At 42.7% G+C, this 18751-nt stretch overlaps 1 protein-coding gene across 15 annotated transcripts in view; it reads left to right on the top strand.

Annotated features, from left to right (window-relative positions):
• Nucleotides 1–18751, top strand: part of dab2ipb (DAB2 interacting protein b) — a 139053-nt gene that overhangs the window by 61283 nt on the left and 59019 nt on the right. For all 15 annotated transcript variants that reach the window (XM_085793047.1, XM_085793042.1, XM_085793041.1 and 12 more), the window contains one exon: nt 4714–4832. In XM_085793047.1, coding sequence (XP_085649173.1) covers nt 4714–4832 — 119 coding nt within the window. The remainder of the gene's footprint in view (nt 1–4713; nt 4833–18751) is intronic.

Here is an 18751-nt window from a genome sequence, read left to right as displayed (position 1 = left end):
CTGAAATTTCATGAAAAAAAACCCCAAAACAAAACAACAACAACAAAAAAAACACAGCGATAAAACTGAGCTGTCCTCTTAGTGCTGATTTAATTGGCTTGGACAGGCTAAGATTACAATCAAGAATGCAAGCCGATTATGCACTGTTAACACACACACAGACACACATACTGTATGTACACACAGGAACACTGTAAACAAGGCACATACAGTAGTAAATATGAACAAACACATTCTTTCCACAGCCATCACATTCCTCTCAGAGCCAGTACAACATGCCGGGGCTGCAGGGTTGGTGCAAACCATGCTTCCCTGCCCTTCGAGGATGCATGTTGAATCAGATTATTCCTTCCCCTTCTCACCCTAATTAGCTGTCAACCGTAGAAATCGGGAATAATTAAAGAGCTTATTTAAATTCACACTAACATGTGACACCGTAATGCCCTCCTGTCAGGTTCCACTGGCTGTAATAGCCTTATAATGTTTCTATGAAAAGTAGGTGTTTGCAAAAATGACACATTAGGGGTCAGACTTTACCAAACAGAGCTCTGTGGTTCATTGACAGATGTCAGCGTTATTTTCATCACGTCATTTATTCAGTGATATTTATAGGCATAACTCAATCAAGCTACTCTGGGAAATTCCCGTGAGTCCATTTATGCATTTCTTCACCACACAATAGAACAATGGCATGATGTATGACATCTCATACTGTAAGGTGTCAGTTTTTATTGTGTGTGTGTGTTGGAGCCACTGGGTCATGTCGCTGTTAAGAGCTGGTCGCGTACAGCAAGACATAACGGGGAGAGGTCAAGCGTTATGTAACGACTGATGTCATATGGAAACAACATCTGTTCAGACAAGGACTGATCGGAAGATAAAGCACAGGAATTGAGTGTCTTCTTCCTTCCTGTTTGACCGTCTCTTTTCTTTTCAGCCGTAGCCTGGCTCCCTGTGCAGCCGGTGCTGTGCTCTGCTGAGCCCTGGTAACCTTGTCACTCATTTGCTGCACTTTTCTCCTCACTTTCCCTCTCATTTAGTTTCATTCTATTGCTTTTTCTATCAACTCATGCTCTGCCACCTCCACACTGTGCTCCACTTTTTTTCCCATTTATCCTGCTCCTTTTTCACATCCCTCCCTGGCATCATTTTCTCAATTTTTTTGACTGGTCTCACCTCTATTTCTGTCCTCTCTGTTTTTTCTCTTCGTGTCTCTATCTTTATCTGTCTCCCTGCATATTTTTTTTTCTCCCCGCTTGCTCTCTCAGCCGTCGCCTGTATGAGTAAGTGCTGAAAGCAAATTAAATGCCAACATTTTTGCAGTGCTCCCCCAGTATGTCATGCCTCCCTTAGGGTTTAATCTGGTGTTAATATAGGCATCAGTCATCCTTACTGACTGATTTTTAAGTGGGAGAAAGGGCTGCTCATATCTACTGACCTTCATCCTGTCCAAGAGCTCTGACAGGCAGTTTTAGTTAGAGAGTAGTATTTTTAATGTCACATCGCTGTCTACATGCACTTATGAGAGTGAGAGAGAAAAGACGGAAAACAAAATAATCAGCAAAATCATAGGTTTGTGTTCCTTCTTGGCTCCCCTCTCTCTCTCTCTCTCTCTCTTACCCCCTCCTACTCATCAGAAATCCATCCATCAGGGGAAGGAGAGAAGTAAAAACAGAACGAGCAGCCACCAATCAATCCACCTCGCCTGCAGGGACAGGTTTTCTGTGGATGGGAAAAAAGAGAAGCATTTTAATTTGTTAGCTGTGAATATGCCAACAGCAGCAGGCACACGCTCTCCAGGGGCAACGGAGGAAGAGCCTTGGAATTACTATGAATTTGAAGGGGATTGCGAATGATGAAATGCAGAGATGAGAAAAGGTGTGTGTTTGTCCACATGTGTGGGCGTCGCAGATTTTCTGCTGCGTTGCCGTCTCTCTGCCATCAAAAAGTGGAAAGTCCACTTTCAAGTCCACCCGTCGTCTTGTTGAAAGAGAGAAATCTGAGGGTCACGCTGGGCACAGAGGAACAGTATTTATCGCTTTTAAGCCAGCTATTCTGTATTGACTAAATGCCCACACACAACGTATAGAGAGTGAGTGATGTATACACATGATGGCTTATTCTTAAGAGCGCGAGTGAGAGTTTGATTCAGAGAGAAACCGCGTGGAGAGCCTCAGACGTGTCGCCCGGTAACCACAGTGACTCAGCCTTGTTCATTTAGCTAATAGCCCCTGAACAGAGCTCACTGGTGGCAGGTAGCAATAGTGAGCCATTTGCTGCTCCCTTGTCTGTATAGGCTTAAATTTACCACGTCATCATGTCAACGTCAAAGAGTTATTAATATAACTACAAAATCTGATCATCGTTGAGAATGCAGACGGCAGATTCAGTCGCTTTTCCACTGTTTTGCTAACCCTCATCTCGGCCATGTGCATTTGTTTACAACAAAGCTGATGAGAAAGTTGTTTAATTAAGGTAAAAAATGTAGCATAGTTAAGCTACAAATCCTGCATAGTTCCTCTTTAAAATGTTAATTTTCATTTTTCATTTTCATCATTAAAAAACAAGTCAGTGTACTGTATCATTTAGTACTTACAGGAAATGGTGCAATGCTTACAATATTAATGAATGGAAGTTAATCAGAGTGCAACTTTGAAATGCCCCAAAAAAGAACGATGTACAGAGCTGCAACAGAAATATAAAAGATCACTTTTAAAAAAGCTAATCAAAGCAGCTGAAGCAAGGATAGTATGGGTTGAGCTCCAAAACCACTGCTTCCTACAATACCCATAATGCAGCATACTTTAGTACCATTTTTGTGTAGACTGGGAAAGCCCCACTGCTTTTCACACTACGTGCCCCAGTTCCAAGCACAGGCTCTCTGTTTTAGATTTGCAGTTTCCAGGCCCAAACGGGCTTGTTTTCTCAGACTGTTGAACGTTCCCTCTGGAGGCGCTGATGAAATTATGTAACTGCTTCCACGAGCTGAGCTGCGCTTCCCCGTGAGCTGAACTTCATGTGTAAAATCAATGGAGTTGTGTGACTTTTTAAAAATGATTATTTGTTTTGTTTTGGTCTTGTTTTCCAAGATCTTCCTGGAGCCGTCTCTCACCATGCACCACCACCAATGTGTTGTAACGTTTACCAGCTGGAAGACGCTCCTCCATTTTCCTCCTGAGCATTGCATTGTGGGACACTAGTGTAAACAAACAGCACGGTGAAGAATCGACGCTATAGCTTACAGTACAGTCTGTTTTGAGTGTGCTCGAGTCAGTCACACTCTAAAAACTCTTGTAGTATGAAAGTGGGACACTGCTATTGATTTCAGTCACGTACACACACACACACACACACTAATGAAACACTGACAGCCTGATGATTGGCGGGAGCTTAAATATACTGACATTAGCAAGTCTTTGTTCCCAGCCCAGAGTGCTTCCTGATGACAGGTGTTGTTCATCAGGATGCTGTGGCTCCTCTGTGATCAGCTGGCAGGCTGTCTGGAAGTCACTCTCTAATTAACCCTATCCCATTGTTGCCCACGGCGACCTATTCACACTGTAGGTGGTAATTATACAGGTGTGATAATGGCACGACTGGGACGGAGGGGAGGTCGCTTTTTTTATTTTTTATGTCACCCGTCTTCGTCAAATGTGCGCATGTATTGGAATGACATAAGTTTTAAGGCGCCGGAGGCTCGAGTGTCTGAGTGTCCTCAACAAACTGCGGCTCCCGGAGAGGCTCAGTGAGTCTATTAGTGAATCAACTGCTGTGTTGTTTGATCGTAATAAGAGCAGCACCTGAGCCTGAGCAGTGAGCACTACCTGGTCTAGTGCTTCCTGCTGCATACCGGCTCTCTTGTTAAACTTCTGTCTCCGTGCTGCTCCCCTAAGTTCCCCCATCAACTCTCCTTAACACCTTCTTTATTCACAGCCTTTTTTCTTTTTTTCATCCTCTTCCTTATTATTCTCCTCCTTCTTGATCTTCTACCCTGCACTGACATCTTTAAAAAAAAAAAAAGCTGAAATGGAGATCAGGTTTTTGTGTCAAAAAAAAAAAAAAAAAAAAAACTTGCAACATCCTGCGATTTCTGCAGCACATCTCATTTATTCATGTTCTCTCGCTCTTAATGCCAGCCAACAGTTGCCATGGAGATGGCGAGGTGCTTGGGGGAGTGTGATTGCAGATGTTAGAAGAAGTAAACACACGCGCTGAGACAAAGGGAAGAGTGAGCAAACTAATAAAGGGGTGTAGCCGCTGAATTAGTGTATGAAAACGATGACAAAACAGTGTTTGTGCAGCGCAGAATTCGCCACAAATACCGCCATAATTAGCGCTGCGGCAAACAAGCTATCATTTTACCAGAAAGTACTACCTGCCAGCTTGTTGTGTCTGTGCTCTCTGTCTGTCTGTGTGTGTGTGTACTGTGAGTGTTAGTTTAATGCTGCTTTGTATTCATGAAATATTTCCTGTCTGACCTTGTCCCGACTTTTCAGACTCTCAGACTGATATGACGATCTATACTCATTTGTTTATCCTTTAACTACTCATGACATTAGGCCTTCGCCAAATTAAGAATGCCGGGTGTAATTGTTGGTATTGATGTGTTCTGTCCTGCTGCCAAGCTGAGCCCGGTGACTGACATCTGGGAGACTTCCCTCACAAACCTGCAGTGACACTGTCTTATTGACCGTCTCTGTCTCCCTCCGTCAGGGCTTTCTAAGTCGACGGCTGAAGGGCTCGATAAAACGCACCAAGAGTCAACCCAAACTTGACCGCAACTCCAGCTTCAGACACATCCTGCCTGGCTTCAGGAGCGTCGACAATGACAGGTAAGGTGTTTGTTTGTGTGCTCTTCTTGTACGCTGGATTTGTCCATGTGTCTTCTTCTCTTTTTTTTCTCGCTGCCTCTCCATGTCTGCTGGCTGAGTATTCAGGTCACTGTTGACATTTGTGTATTGTGTTGTCAGTGTATTGTGAAAACCAGCGAATCCTGACTCTCCAATCTGTCACTTCTAATCTATCTTGCTCTCCCTCTCTTTTTCTCTGTAATACATGATGAATCTCCTCTGTTCTGTTGCGGCATGGCGTTGTTTGTGTTACTGTATATCACAGTTGTGGAATTCAACTCGTGTCTCTGCACATTAGGGGAAGAATATTTGCAGATTTTCAATATGCTGACAAGTTATTTTAGTTGTGCTAATAACCATGCGCACTGCAGAAACCAGAAAAAGCCTTTTCTAACTAGTCACATGTTAAACTTTTAGGATCAAACAACCCGCTTCCAAGAATAGCCTTGGATGTGTTAGTTAGCTCAACACACCACACACTGTCGTTGGCACAACAATCATCAACACACAAATATTGCTGTGGATAAAAAAAAGTTGGTGCAGTTTGGTCCCATGTGTGATTGACCTGAGACAGGAAGAGTGAGTATTTATTCACATTTACATAACTCTCCTACTTAAACTTGAAGAATTTTTTAAAGCCCGACAACAAGGAGTCACTTTCATGTCTATTGTGATCTATGCTGATATACAGACATGAGAGAAAATCATAAAGTGTTCCTATCTTCTCCTTGCCCCAGCCTCAGAGTTGTCTAAATTGTACAGATCTTTGTCGGCTCCTCTGCCCACAGCTCCAGCCATGTGATAGTGTTTTCCTTCAGGCTCTGATAATTGTCAGTTCCTGAGAACTTCTCCTAATTTCCTCAGGAACTCAGCCACTTGGCAAACATTTGCCCTCGCCTGACGATGTCAATTAGAATTCCAGACCGGGCAAAGTTGGCCCTGTAATCGCGCTGCCCGCTCACTCTGGATTTTTCTTTTTTTTTTCGACTGTCCCTCCGTACATGCGCCAGTAACAGCTATCATTCCGAGCACTTATCTTTGCAGCGTCTGGAAAAAAGCCAAGGTGTCCATCTGTGGGTTTTAATTAATAGAGGTGCTGTGTTTGAAGAGATATTCTACGGCTTTTGGTTTCAAAACTCGGGAGCCGAATGGCCGCCTCGCTTCGTACTTTTAATGAGGCATTAACATCACTGTCAAACTATCACAAGGGAACGCTACCAATTGTTCAGCGTGGAACACGGTGAACCGTTCCTCTGGTGCAGTCAGACAAAATGAGCTCATACCTCTTTTGCTTTGTCCCGTTTTCTCTTCTCATTCTCCTTCCCCACTTCGGCTCATTTTTCCGAGCCCCTATCTTCCTAACCTCGCTACCTTCTATCCATTTCAAACTCATCACTCTCCAATTTCACCCCCCCTCCTCCCTTTTTTTTTCTCTATTTTTCAAACAGTAGTAAGGTTTCCTAACCCATCAGCATTTATGTGTTTCCCTCTGATAAAGCGCTCGGGGAAGACGGCAAATATCGGACAGGAAATTGGAAATGTCCAGGGGGTGGGTGTCTTATCACACCCGGTTTAAGACAGAAACACACCTCACTTGGTAATGCACACACTGACTACATAATGATAACTCTGTACATAGATCCGTACACGGTGGAAGAAAACAGAGAAATGCCACTCTTGTACTTTCACTCTTCCAGGATGTCATACGAGTAGGAGACAGATATAGTAGCAGCATGTGTGTGTGTTATTTTTTGTTTGTGTTCATGTGTGGGGGGAAAAAAGAGACGAAGGCCATGAAAAAGACAGAGAGCGAGCGAGTAATGTGCTGTGAGAGGAGTCGCTGACACTCCCTGTCAGGATAGGAGCAGCCTCCCCACAGGGCAGAACACACTGCAGAAGAAGGAGAAGGAGAAGAAAAGGGAGACAGGCTTGGGAACTGGGAGAAGAGGGAAGAGAGATGATCAGACAAAGTAGAGATGGAGAGAGGAGGGAGGGAATCCTACACCCTGAAAACTCCCTGGTGTGCAGATGTGCAGCCTTGAATGCGAGAGAGAGGCAGCGCATGCAGGGAGCATTTAGTATTCGCTGTTCATCTCAAACACTGACCGCTATTGTGTTGCCTTGTACTGTACATGATACGGTGTGAAGGTTAGTGTATCTCTGTTATGCATAGGAGGTTAATTACCTTTCCTCGGATGCATTGGGGAGATTATATTATGATTATTCTACTGTAGCAGCTATTTGTGTTTTTATGACAACTCTTTGAGGAGAGCAGAGACTCGGTATCATGGGGACACGCACATTTTCTCTGTGTGTGCGTGTGCGTTAGCTGTGATGACATTGTTAGGCCTTTGCAGCCTCAGGCGGTCTCAGGAGAGAGACCTGCAGATGAGGAGCAGCTGGACGCCGAAAATGAAATATTCATCTGTGTTAATCAGAGCCCGGACACTCACAGAACACTCCTTATCTTTAGCGAAGCAGCAACAGCGCTGATGTGTGGGCGTACACTGCAACACCAATTATTTCACGTATAGTAAATAAAATCTATTTTGTACTTTTGAAGGCCTTGAAAATATAGTCGTTTTTTTTCCACCCAGAGTAAGATGTGGAGATAATGCGGCATAATGTCAGGGTGCACAATTTACTCTGCAGCTTTTTACTGTGGCAGTGGAGGTAATTATTAGGGCAGCAGCAGAATGGGAAACCTTGTCTACAATGCAACTTACAGTGAGCTGAGTAATTGTAGGAGCTTCTCTGTTCAGAGGCTGCTGATAAACAGAGCCTTCTGCTGAAACCAGGAAGCAATTCCAGCAGATGCAAGGACACATTCGTGGTGGGATTATAAAAGCAAAATACCAGAGAATAAACAGCAAATACTGTAGACACACAAATACTGTATGTATCAATATAATTTGTATTATACTGTACAGTATGAACCACTGAATAATGAACAGTACAGAAACTATTTACCCTGGATGATCATTGAAATCTGTTGTAAGAAAAAACGGAATAGAACTGGTCATCTGTGACTTTTGATTTAGATTTTGTTCTGTAGATGAGTGAAGATTGATGTTGCCCTTTTTATGTCATTCAAACTCACAGTCCTCATGTGGATCCCCACTCATCAATACATGCATACCTCATAAATATCAAACTCATCACTAGATCTACACATTTGCCTGCCTTGTCCTGTAGGTTCATGTTTCTAAAGCGCACCAGTTCTTTGCAATCGGAAAAGATACTATTTAGTTTTATGATTTTTTTTCTTCATATAATCAAATGTCTCCAGTGGTCTATTTTTTTTTTTTTGTGCTGACCTGATGTTTTTTCTTTGCTGCTTTGATCTGATCTCCACATTTTTCTTATGTCAGAGGTAATCTGACCCTCGCCGGCCTCTGCTCTCCAATCTGATGATCTACACCGACCTTGCCTCGACACACAGATGGATATCACTGCAGTGGTTACATCGTGGCTTTTAGATCCAGAGCGGTGTGGTTGCATAGTGCAGTGACCTCATCATATTTTTTCAATAGGCACTTGGCAGAGTGCGGTAGATTTTTTACAATGATTATTTTTCAGATATTCAATTATTTCATCAAGAAAGAAGCACTCGCCTTTGCCTTTCTACAGAATATTTTTAAATACACATTTCAGAGGACACAGTTGTATTTTAGTTGAGTAAGTGATAAGTATTTATTTATTCAGGCACCTTGTGAAGTTATTTCCACTTCCTGGTGGGGCAATGTTTTATTTGTTGATCCATGTTTTGACATGAGGATACTAGCTGGTTTCACCTCATTCCATTGATCACCAATTGGTGGCGACAAGATGCAGAAGATAATTGCAAACTGTCAAACATATTTTACATAATTAGCAAGGAAAAGCATTCACCACCTTTGCCTCACTTCAAGCATAAACAGTACAATATTTTAATGACAGGATGTAAAAAAACAAAACAAAAACAAACATTGTTCTGAGTTTCCTGTGTGTCATGTTCCTGTCCTCACTTTCTCTTCTCTCTGCTGCTTTACTCCCCGTTGCTGCGTTGCATGATGCCAGATGTCGCTGGCCTTTTTAATTCAGGGTTATTTGTGTATTGTTTGACTCGTTAAGTGAGCGAGAAAGACGTGCTTTAGACGCTGACATTGCTCTGCTCCTACCAGGCTTATAACAACCTGCCACACCTACAAAATTTCGCCCCCTGTGTAAATACATACACGCACACACACACGCACAACCTTTACAGCTTCTCTGAAAGTACCCAAGTCCCGTATGACATCATCTCTGTTGACAGGACCCGCCCTCCATCTTCCTGTCCGTCCAGCCTCCTCCCCCGGTAATGGGAATACTTATCTGTCTGGAGTTTGTGGCCAACGGCAACAGTAGTGGTTGGATGTAACGGAGTGATTGTGGTTGTATGTTTTTAATTCTGCATCTGTAGCTGTATTCTTGTGTGTGTGTGTTTTTTAAAGTAACCGCAGATCTCAGCACTGTGGGCACAAATGAGTCATGCTTTTTTATGGAAATACTGCTCCAATAACGCAGCAGGAAAGCTTTTCCTGCCGTCACTCACAGACTTGAGCTCTGAATATTAGCAGATGGATAAAATGGCTGAACAGATGTATTACAGCGTATTCCTCTTCCTGTTTCTTTCCTCTGTCTCGCACGTCTTGGACAATCTGCTCCGCTTATCCTTTAATTATGATATAAGAACACTATAGTGTACTCAGAGGGGTCTTATACAGTAGATGTATGCTGGGGGCGGCTGCTGAACGGAATCAGTTGATAAAGAAAATACATGGAAATAAGCCAAGACCCGGCGCAGCCATGATAACAGGAACCTACTGTAAAACAAAGGGAAATTCACACATTACAGTAGCTTCAATGTTGCCACAATGCATTGCACATATGGTTGCACCATTGGGGCCTCATTAAGGAGGATAAAATGCTGAGTGAGGTCAGGAGTCTTAATTACCCCAGTCTAAAACAATCTGTAAGATTTTCTCATTAGTCTGCATTATTTACACATTTTATTGACTTTTATCTCCCTACATGTATATGATTGTTAAAATACTGTCTCAAAGCATTCTTCTTACATCAATAATATAATTCATGTTTACTTTATTTGATTGGAAATGAGTTTGAAGATAGAGACTTCATCTGTCATTTTACAGTATATGTAATTATGAACTCCTCCTCAGCTCATTAAAACACCTACATACATTTCCAGGAACAACAGTGGAGACGTAACCTCCGGTGCAGCTGATGTGATGTGCACAATGCTGAGACATGACACTGCACACAGCAACATGGACACATAATTCTTCATGCCATGTTTAGACAATCGCAGTGTTACTGTTTAGCATGCAAAATGTCAAGGAGAACATATTAACATTCACACATATTAGAGTCTTGAATGTCTTTCTTTGGACCGACAGATGTAATGTAATGCGAGGCCTCAGTGACCGTATAAGGGAGTGAAGCGGTGGCACAGTATCAGTGAAGCTTCACCTCTGAATGGCTGCCAGTAAAGAGCATTCAAGAGCCCTCCATACAAACCCCCTGTCATCTTTCCATACAGTTGCAGCAATAGGTACTGTGGTAATTGTTGCGGGTGGGGGTGTTCGAGTGTGTACTGTAAAGGTGTATGTGTGTGTGTGTGTGTGTGTGTGTGTGTGTGTGTGTGTGTGTGTGTGGAAGAAAGATGGAAAGAGAGCAGCATGGTGAGAGAGAGAGAGACATCCATCCATAAATCCAATAAAGTGATGACATTTAGAGTTATTAAATTCTGTAAACATTCCCCAGGTGGTCCGGCTGTAATATCCAACCTTTTCCATTGTTCCCCTCCCCCTCTTCCTCTTCCTCCTCCTATCTCCCCTCCACATCTCACTCACTCACTTTACAGACTTACACACTGACAGTTTTTGCTCTCCTAGCCTCCTGCAGTCTATTAACCCTTCATATTAGAAGTCTCACTCTCTTTGACTTTGTCCTCTCGCTCTCGTGTTTATTTTGTCTGTCTCTCTGTCTGTCTCTCTGGTGCATTTCTGCTTTGCTATCATTTGGTCCTTTCCTTATCAGCCACCCTCAGTTATGTTAGGAGCTGTTGTTTGGAGCTGCAGCTCGCCGGTGGATTTCTGCTACATTAAACCCAGTCAAGCACTCACAGACTTGCCCCTGAATCCTCTCCCCTCTCTGCTTTATTTCCTGCAACAGCAACAACCAACCAACCAACCACCTCCTCCTCGCTTCTCTTCTTCTTCACGTTTGTCATTATTTGCTTACTCCCAACTGTCTCCTTCAGCAGCTCCTCCATCAGCCCCACTCCTTTGAAGCTGAAGGTCACGTTTCACCTCCTTCTACAACACACACACGCACACACATGGACACACTATCTTTTTTTTTTTACTCCAGTAAGAGAAGTGATCATTGTGTCATCAGTTCATTCATTTATTCCGTGTTTATCGATGATGATGAATAGCACACACGCACGCGTATACACACACAGCATGGAAATGGGCCTGGATGCCATCCAGAGATGCAATGTACTTAGTAGTGACAACAATCAAATGCACGGTTACAGATTTTTTGCCAATCCCAAGAAAAACAACAGCCGTGCTTTCATTCTGCTCATCGCAGCAGTACAATTAGGCAGAGGAAGAGTGCATCTCCCTGGCTCTTTCTTGGCATCCTTCCCCTCTCTCCATCTCATTTGCAATGTATCAGCATGATTTGGTGTGGATGAAACGGAGCTCTCGGGGTAATAATGTGTTGCAGAGAGAAGGTTTCACCTACCACTGTGCATTATCAGCCTGTGTCTCTCGCAGACTGGGATGGATTCAACAAACCCATTAATAACAATCTCAAAATGTAATGCCTCTAGATTGGTGAGGATTACAATGGAGTCTATTTTCTATTCAAGAGTGTAATGAGGATTTCATTAATTCAACATCGGTGTTGTTTGGTTGCTTATGCGGAGGTGGGTGTGTTGATTTGTCCTGCTTTCACAAACACGATGCTCTCTTCATTTGCCTCAAGGACAGAGGTAGCTATACTCTTTTGATGTTTTGGCAACCACCTTTTTTTTATTTAGTCCGTTTTGTGAGAGTCAAACAGATTTTGTAAATTGACATCCAAGGTTGGACCCTCATGTGAAAACAAGGCTCCTCAAAGTAGCACTTTACCTAAGGACTTGTCAACAACAGCACTGGTCTTGTGTTTGGTTCTTCAAACACTCTCAGCCACATAGAAGAATACTCATTAGAAACTTCAGTGAAAACAATCCTTTCAGGCGCTGGTGAAGATGTTTGTTGAACATCTGAGGGTCAAAACAGGAAAAACAATTGGTATCAGTTCTGTTGTGAAATATTTTCAGATGAAAAAGTTCCAAACATTGCAATACTTTTTTTTCCCCTTCCCAATACGATTTCCAACACCTGAACAAGCGAGCCGACAACAGTGCAGTTAAAAAAAAAAAAAACAATTTAACAGCTGTATACTACAAACCCTGTTTCAGTTCTTGTTAAATATGAATCTTTCTTTCATTATTTAATGTGATCATCACTCGTAAAAAAAAAAAAAATAGATACAGGGATAAATGACTAGAATCTCTATTAGTGCAAAACATTTCTCTCTGCAGCTCTAAAACAGTAGTTATCAGTCACTGAAGTTATAAGAAAACTGCAGTTTATATTAATAAATAATGTGGTGTCAGATAGACTGTTTGCTGAACACCATAATATAGGCATTTCCAACAGCTGTATTGAAATCAACTCAACTGTTTATGTACAATATAAGCACCTGAATACATTTTCCCCTACATGTTCTTTGGTCCAGCTAACAGCTGTTAGCACAATTCCTCAAACACACTGAAGAAAGCTTTGCAGTAGGAGGCTCTATTATAATATGCTAATGTGCATTTAGATTTGATATGACCCTGGTTCCACTTCTTGGTTAAGCACTGATACGAAACCTTCTGCTTGTTATGTACTTCCTACATAGAAGGTACAGTATACATCGCTCATCCTTGTTGCAAATGGACAGAATGTATGAGGTAAACACTGTACCACATTACACTGGTGCTGGGCATTAGTTTTAATGCATTCAGGGAGCTTTTTTCGGTGCATTTCCACTCCGATCACTTTACTTTCTGTATAATTTGCAGCAGAACCGTCCCTGGAGCAAATCCTAGTGTTGTTGACACCTGCCCAGCTGGTGGGGTCTGGTGGCTCGGTTGATGTTTAACCCTGCTGGGCCTTCTGTGAGTCCTGGCGAGCACGGCCAAGGGTCTCCTCTCTTTCATTCTTTCCCCGGGTAATGAGCTGTAATGGATAGGGCCTTGGGCGTGACAGGAATACTGAGAACCCCATCAAAGCTGCACCCTGCGCATCCCTTTAAAGAACAGCTCAGTACACATGCAAACACTCATTTACTCATTCATTCCTCTCTTTAATCTACTGCAGTCACAGGCTTCTCACTTATTTATCATGCACCAATATTATAAATATTAGAAACTGTGAAGTTTTCCTCAAGAATCTTTGTTGGATGAAGGAATATGAGATGATATAAAAACTACTGGGATAGAGTTAAAGTGTATGATAAGAATTGCACACACTGTTGTATTCTACAGATGATCATTTATTTTGCTGATTGATCCATATGGGGTTGGAGCTGGTGGGAAGCCCTTAGAGAATGAAAAGTTTTCGATCAGAGATAAATCTGTTTGGCTTAGTGCGCCCCAAATCATTTCTCTATATTTACTACTCACACGCACACATGTGAAAGAGTTCAGTGGCAATGACAGTCCAGATGGTACTCAGTGACTCTTACAGACCCACTAAATTACCATGGTGATGACTCTAGATGCTTTTTCACCCCGTTCACTTCACTAACAGGCCTCTCGGCCACTTAACTGCTCAGCCTCCAATTCACTCATTTCGGTTGTCTGTGTCTGTGTTTGTGTGTGTGTGTGCGTGCACTGGTGTGTAATCTCTGTGACTGAGTCCGCCTGGGTTTTTTCTCTGCCGGCGAACTCTAATAAAAGCTCATATATTGCAGAAGTCAGTCATACCCAGTGTGGCTCTGACAATAGACAATAGTGTGGTGTGCTGCTTTTCACTGCACCTTTACTGTACTTACAAAGGACATTAAAAAAAAGTAACATCATCTTAAAGATTCACCATGTAGATGACCAATACTATTAACTACCTGATGTTAAAGGGATAGTTCACCCAAAATTCAAAGTTCACTCACTCACCCTCATGTCGACTAAGGGCTGGGAGAATTTTCAGAGTCCTCCGTGCCTTCTCGGAGTTACGGGGGGGTCCGCGCAGCAGTATTTGTCCATATAATGGTTGTGAATGGTGCTCACTTTTCGTCGTCCAAAAAGACACACCAAAAAACATCCAAATACCTCCATAGTGCTCGTCTGTAATGTCCCTCTTGTATTGAAGCCCCGACATGAGAAATTGTTCCGCCGGTCAGCAGGCAAAGCAGTGAACTGAGACACTGGGAGCTTCCGCTACAAACAAGCTTAAAATATTTAATTTTTTTCAGAATAATTTCTCATGTCGGGGCTTCAATACAAGAGGGACATTACAGGCGAGCACTATGGAGGTATTTGGATGTTTTTTTGTGTGTCTTTTTGGACGAAGTGAAGAAAAGTGAAAAAAAAAACCCGTAACTCAGAGAAGGCACGGAGGCCTCTGAAAATTCTCCCAGCCCTTATCGACATGAGGGTGAGTAGATAATGAGTGAAATTTGAATTTTGGGTGAACTATCCCTTTAATGATCCAATATTTATGAGTCCATAATTAATCATACAAGTGGTTGTAAACTGGGACTTAAATATGTCACTTGTTGTGGTAATAGGTGATATGAGTAATACTCTACTGACGTATACTCACTGATGGAGGGAAGGAACTAGGCTTTTACATTGCCACTTACCATCTGCCTCCCCAGTATGTTCAGAAAGAAAAAAAAAAAGCAAAGGCAGCCTCTTTTCAAATTTCGACAGCTTGATCACCATCATCCACGCTGCTGTTCCTGGGGATGTAAGCCTGCAGCGACTTGGATCGCTAAGTTGCACATCACAGACAGCCTGGCTCTCCATCCACCAGTCTCCACCTCTGACTTTGCATCAACTAATCCAAGTCACATCTGGCCCGCATTCCCGGCAACTTAACTCAGCGTGAAGCTTAGTGCTCTTTTAATACTGTATAGACTTCTTAATCTAATATAGACTCACTCCACAGACATGCTATCATTTTTGAAGCCTCTGAATGTACAGTGAAGGGAAATGTGTGTGTGCCAATATAGAAAAAAATCAGCTGACTACCTGTCAGACTGCATTACCTCACACGAATCAATGCACAATCTTTGTTCACAAGACTTAAGTTGCTTATCTATCCCTGAAATCCACAAAAAAATGTTTCAGTCTTTCAGAGTGGCATGTTAGCGATGCTGCATCACTGGAAACCATTACAGCGTGAAACTCATGTCTTATGACCTGCCGTCCTTCATCAGTCTCTTTGGCCGCATCGACAGCTCCGCATGTTTCATTAAACCTTTACTGCCGTTACCTCTATTTGAGATTTTTTTTTACCTAATCCTCGTATACTTTGAAGTGTATTAAGAAACCTGGGAGTGATAGAACACCTCAGACTTTGACTGAGCGGTGATGAGACTCGATGGGTTCCTGGTGCACTTCATTATCCACCACTTACTCTGCCTCCTCCAGACGCTGCCTCATCAAGGTCAGACATGTCATGGTGCGCAGGTGTGTCTGGACGAAAGGCTTGGCCAGTGTAACCGGTATCTTTATCAAGTAAAATCATCGACAGGAATGAAGCACATGCAGGCAGGGACGCTTCTTCTAAAAAACCACATCTGTACAGTCACGCCACTTGCATATAAATGGCATTTAACAATATGGACACTCACTGCTGTTGGTGTTTAACATTCCTTTTGATGAATCCCAATGTCTGTGCTAGCTGTTAATAAAACACCATTGCTGTAATATTTATCTGATGTAGCTTGAGCTGAATTAGAGAGAAGAGAGAGACTGGCATATGTAGCGTAACAGCAGCACAGCTCGGCTGGTGCAGCCTGACCTAGTTAGAAACAAACATTTTCAGTACCAAGGTGTCGAGCTGTCTGTTTACCTCTCTGCCAGCTCACAGCTCCTCCTCTGTGCACAAGGATGAGCTGCCACTAAAGTCAAAGGTACATTTCAGTACACAGTATGTCCTGCTGTCACTCTCATTCCCATTTCCAAGAGAACCATTGTAAAGTAGCACCTTTTTTTTTTTTTTTGCCATCGAATAGCATCCCTCACGATCTATTAGATGCATTCCTACAATGTGCTGCCAATTGTTGCACTCTTTAGTGATAGCTGTCATTGCACTGTATTGCATGCTGATTACATGGAGAATTGGAAATGAAGGGACAAACACTGAAGCAAAGGAGAGATGAGAAAGCGCCAGACAGATCTCTGTATCCCCTTTAAAAAAAGAAAAAAAAGCCTACGTTCTCTGAGTGCTGTCATTGTGAGCTGGATTGTGTCTGGGTCAGACATTCAGCTTTTTCATTGTGCTTTAACAAACCCTCTCAAAGAGCTCACTGCAATCAGGCTGCACTTTTGCCCCTCTCTATCATGAAAACCACAGAATCTTTCACACAACATATTCAGAGTTTTAAGCGTTTGATTGCTGCTAAATATGTTGCACCTAACAGCAGTGCTCATGATGAGGCTGATTTTCATACATTTCAAACCAAGAGCTTGGGTATAAAACACCCTGTACTTAATTTAATTGATGGTTCAAGTTAAATCACAAACAGGTTTAGTCAGTTTTATTTACACGTCTTGCGTCAACTCTTTTCACCTTAACAAAAGCCTGTTCACCAAAGCTGATGTCACAGAGCAGTCATATTTGCCTTTCACTAAATTTGCATGTTTGTTCTGATAGTTAAATGAGGAAACTGGTTCATGGGCACAGGGCACTGTTGATAAAAAAAAAAGTAATTTAGATGATTGACACTGTTGGCAACATAAACCCACCCGAGCATCATCTCATTGATTCTAGATCTGCTGGTGTTGGTGTTGGTGTTGGTGGTGGGTAAAGGTGGTGCATGAGCTGTAGGAGCTGGAAGCAGCGCGTTACAGGTGCAGCTAATTGGACTGATAAAAGGGAGGGTGATTAGTGATTGGCTCATGTGTGGGAAGTGAGAGGAGTGGTAGCTGTAGGCTTACCTAATTGGATTAAGTGAACCAGAGAGGAGTTGCTTCTTAGATTTTGAACTGATAGGATGATAGAGGGGAAAACGGTGAAATACATGAATGGACGGGAGCCAGGAGGCAAGAATGGAGAGGCATTCCTGATAAAAAAAAAACCTTAATTAGGCTTAATTAAGAAAGAAAAAGAGGTTGATCTTCAAAAGCAGCCACACGTAGCTGCTATCATTACCAATAGAGCCAGTGAGAGGAGGGAGCAGGGTCTGCATCAGAATAACAAGCAGTTCAGTAAAATTACTTGCATGAAAACCTTCATACAAGGATTATGGATGTGTGTGTGAATCTTATGTGCATCATTCAGTCAACCTCTTACTTTTAGTTCTTACACACAACAGACTGAGGAAATAATAGTAAATTTAGTATTTACTCTTTATAGTATAAAAAAAGAGTAAATATGAATTGACTGTTTTTATTCTAATATAACTTGTTTTTGTTGCTTAGCCACAGCAGGTCTGAGCTATCACAACCGTGTGTGTATGTGTGTGTGTGTGTGTGTGTGTGTGTTAAATTGATGGAGTCGTGTTCTATCACCTCCGTGAAGTCACACATTTGCTCACTGTTTGCTTCAAATTTGTGTTTATTCTGGAGGAAACTAATCAAAGACAAGTCTCCACAGGATCACGCAACACAACACAAAACAAAACTAAAACGCCACAAACTACGCTCTCTGAATTTATCATGGTTGTAACCCCCCACCCCCCACCCCCCCGCTTTGATTGCAGAGCAGTTGCACTGGATTGCACCTGACATCACACTCACTATAACAGTAAATAATTAATCAATAACCCACAACAGGCTGAGAGTAAATTAAAGTTGTGTTCAGCTTTTAAAGCCAGGACAGAAGCTGTAAGTAGTTTTATTTCCGTGTCTCTGTCGGGACAGGTTTTAATGAACCTGTAATCATGTTAATTATCTACTGGATGAAGCTGTATGAGTCAGATATTTACTGTACACACATTATTCAGCGCTGAATGGAAATATTTAAGGCGGAATTGCTCCATTTGTTAGTTTAAGGAGGAAACACGTGCCCAGCAACAAGCTACTATGAGTTAAACCTACAGTAATAACATGGGTGTAACATCTGTATGCATGTGCTGTGGGTGTGTGTATTTGTGTGTGTGTGTGTGTGTCCAGGAGAACGAGGGGTAAGGGTGATGTCATATTTGATGACATCATTGCAGACGTGCAGGGAGTGCAGATTAGAGGCTCTTGTGAACCAGCCCCTCCACAGCTGTCCTGCCTTATCGCTCCGTCCCGCCCCGGCCCCTTTATCCCCCCACTGTGCCAGTTCTGCCAGTCAGTGAGCTCTAGAAATAACCTCAAACTCACCCCTATCTCCTCTGCCAGTCTACCAATCCTGGCTCAAATTGAGCATGGCAAAAAACTCTCCCACTCACATTCCAGTCTTACTATTATCAACCCTTTGGCCGGCCCCGCTAGCCAAGTCACTCTGCCAAAGCTCCAGCTCCAGCGTCATATGTGCACTGTTTTTTCTGTCTGAGCCCCAGCATGAGTCCTAGTCTCCCAGCTGAACCGAGACCACGCTCTGGGCTGGTGGTTGGCGACACAAGCAGTACCCCACACACACACACACACACACTGACAGACA

Source organism: Trachurus japonicus, chromosome 12 (genome assembly GCF_045865225.1).
Source record: "Trachurus japonicus isolate A0001 chromosome 12, Traja_1.0".
NCBI classification, from domain to species: domain Eukaryota; kingdom Metazoa; phylum Chordata; class Actinopteri; order Carangiformes; family Carangidae; genus Trachurus; species Trachurus japonicus.
Note: the sequence above shows the minus strand (reverse complement) of the source record. Positions and strands in the feature narration are given on the sequence as shown.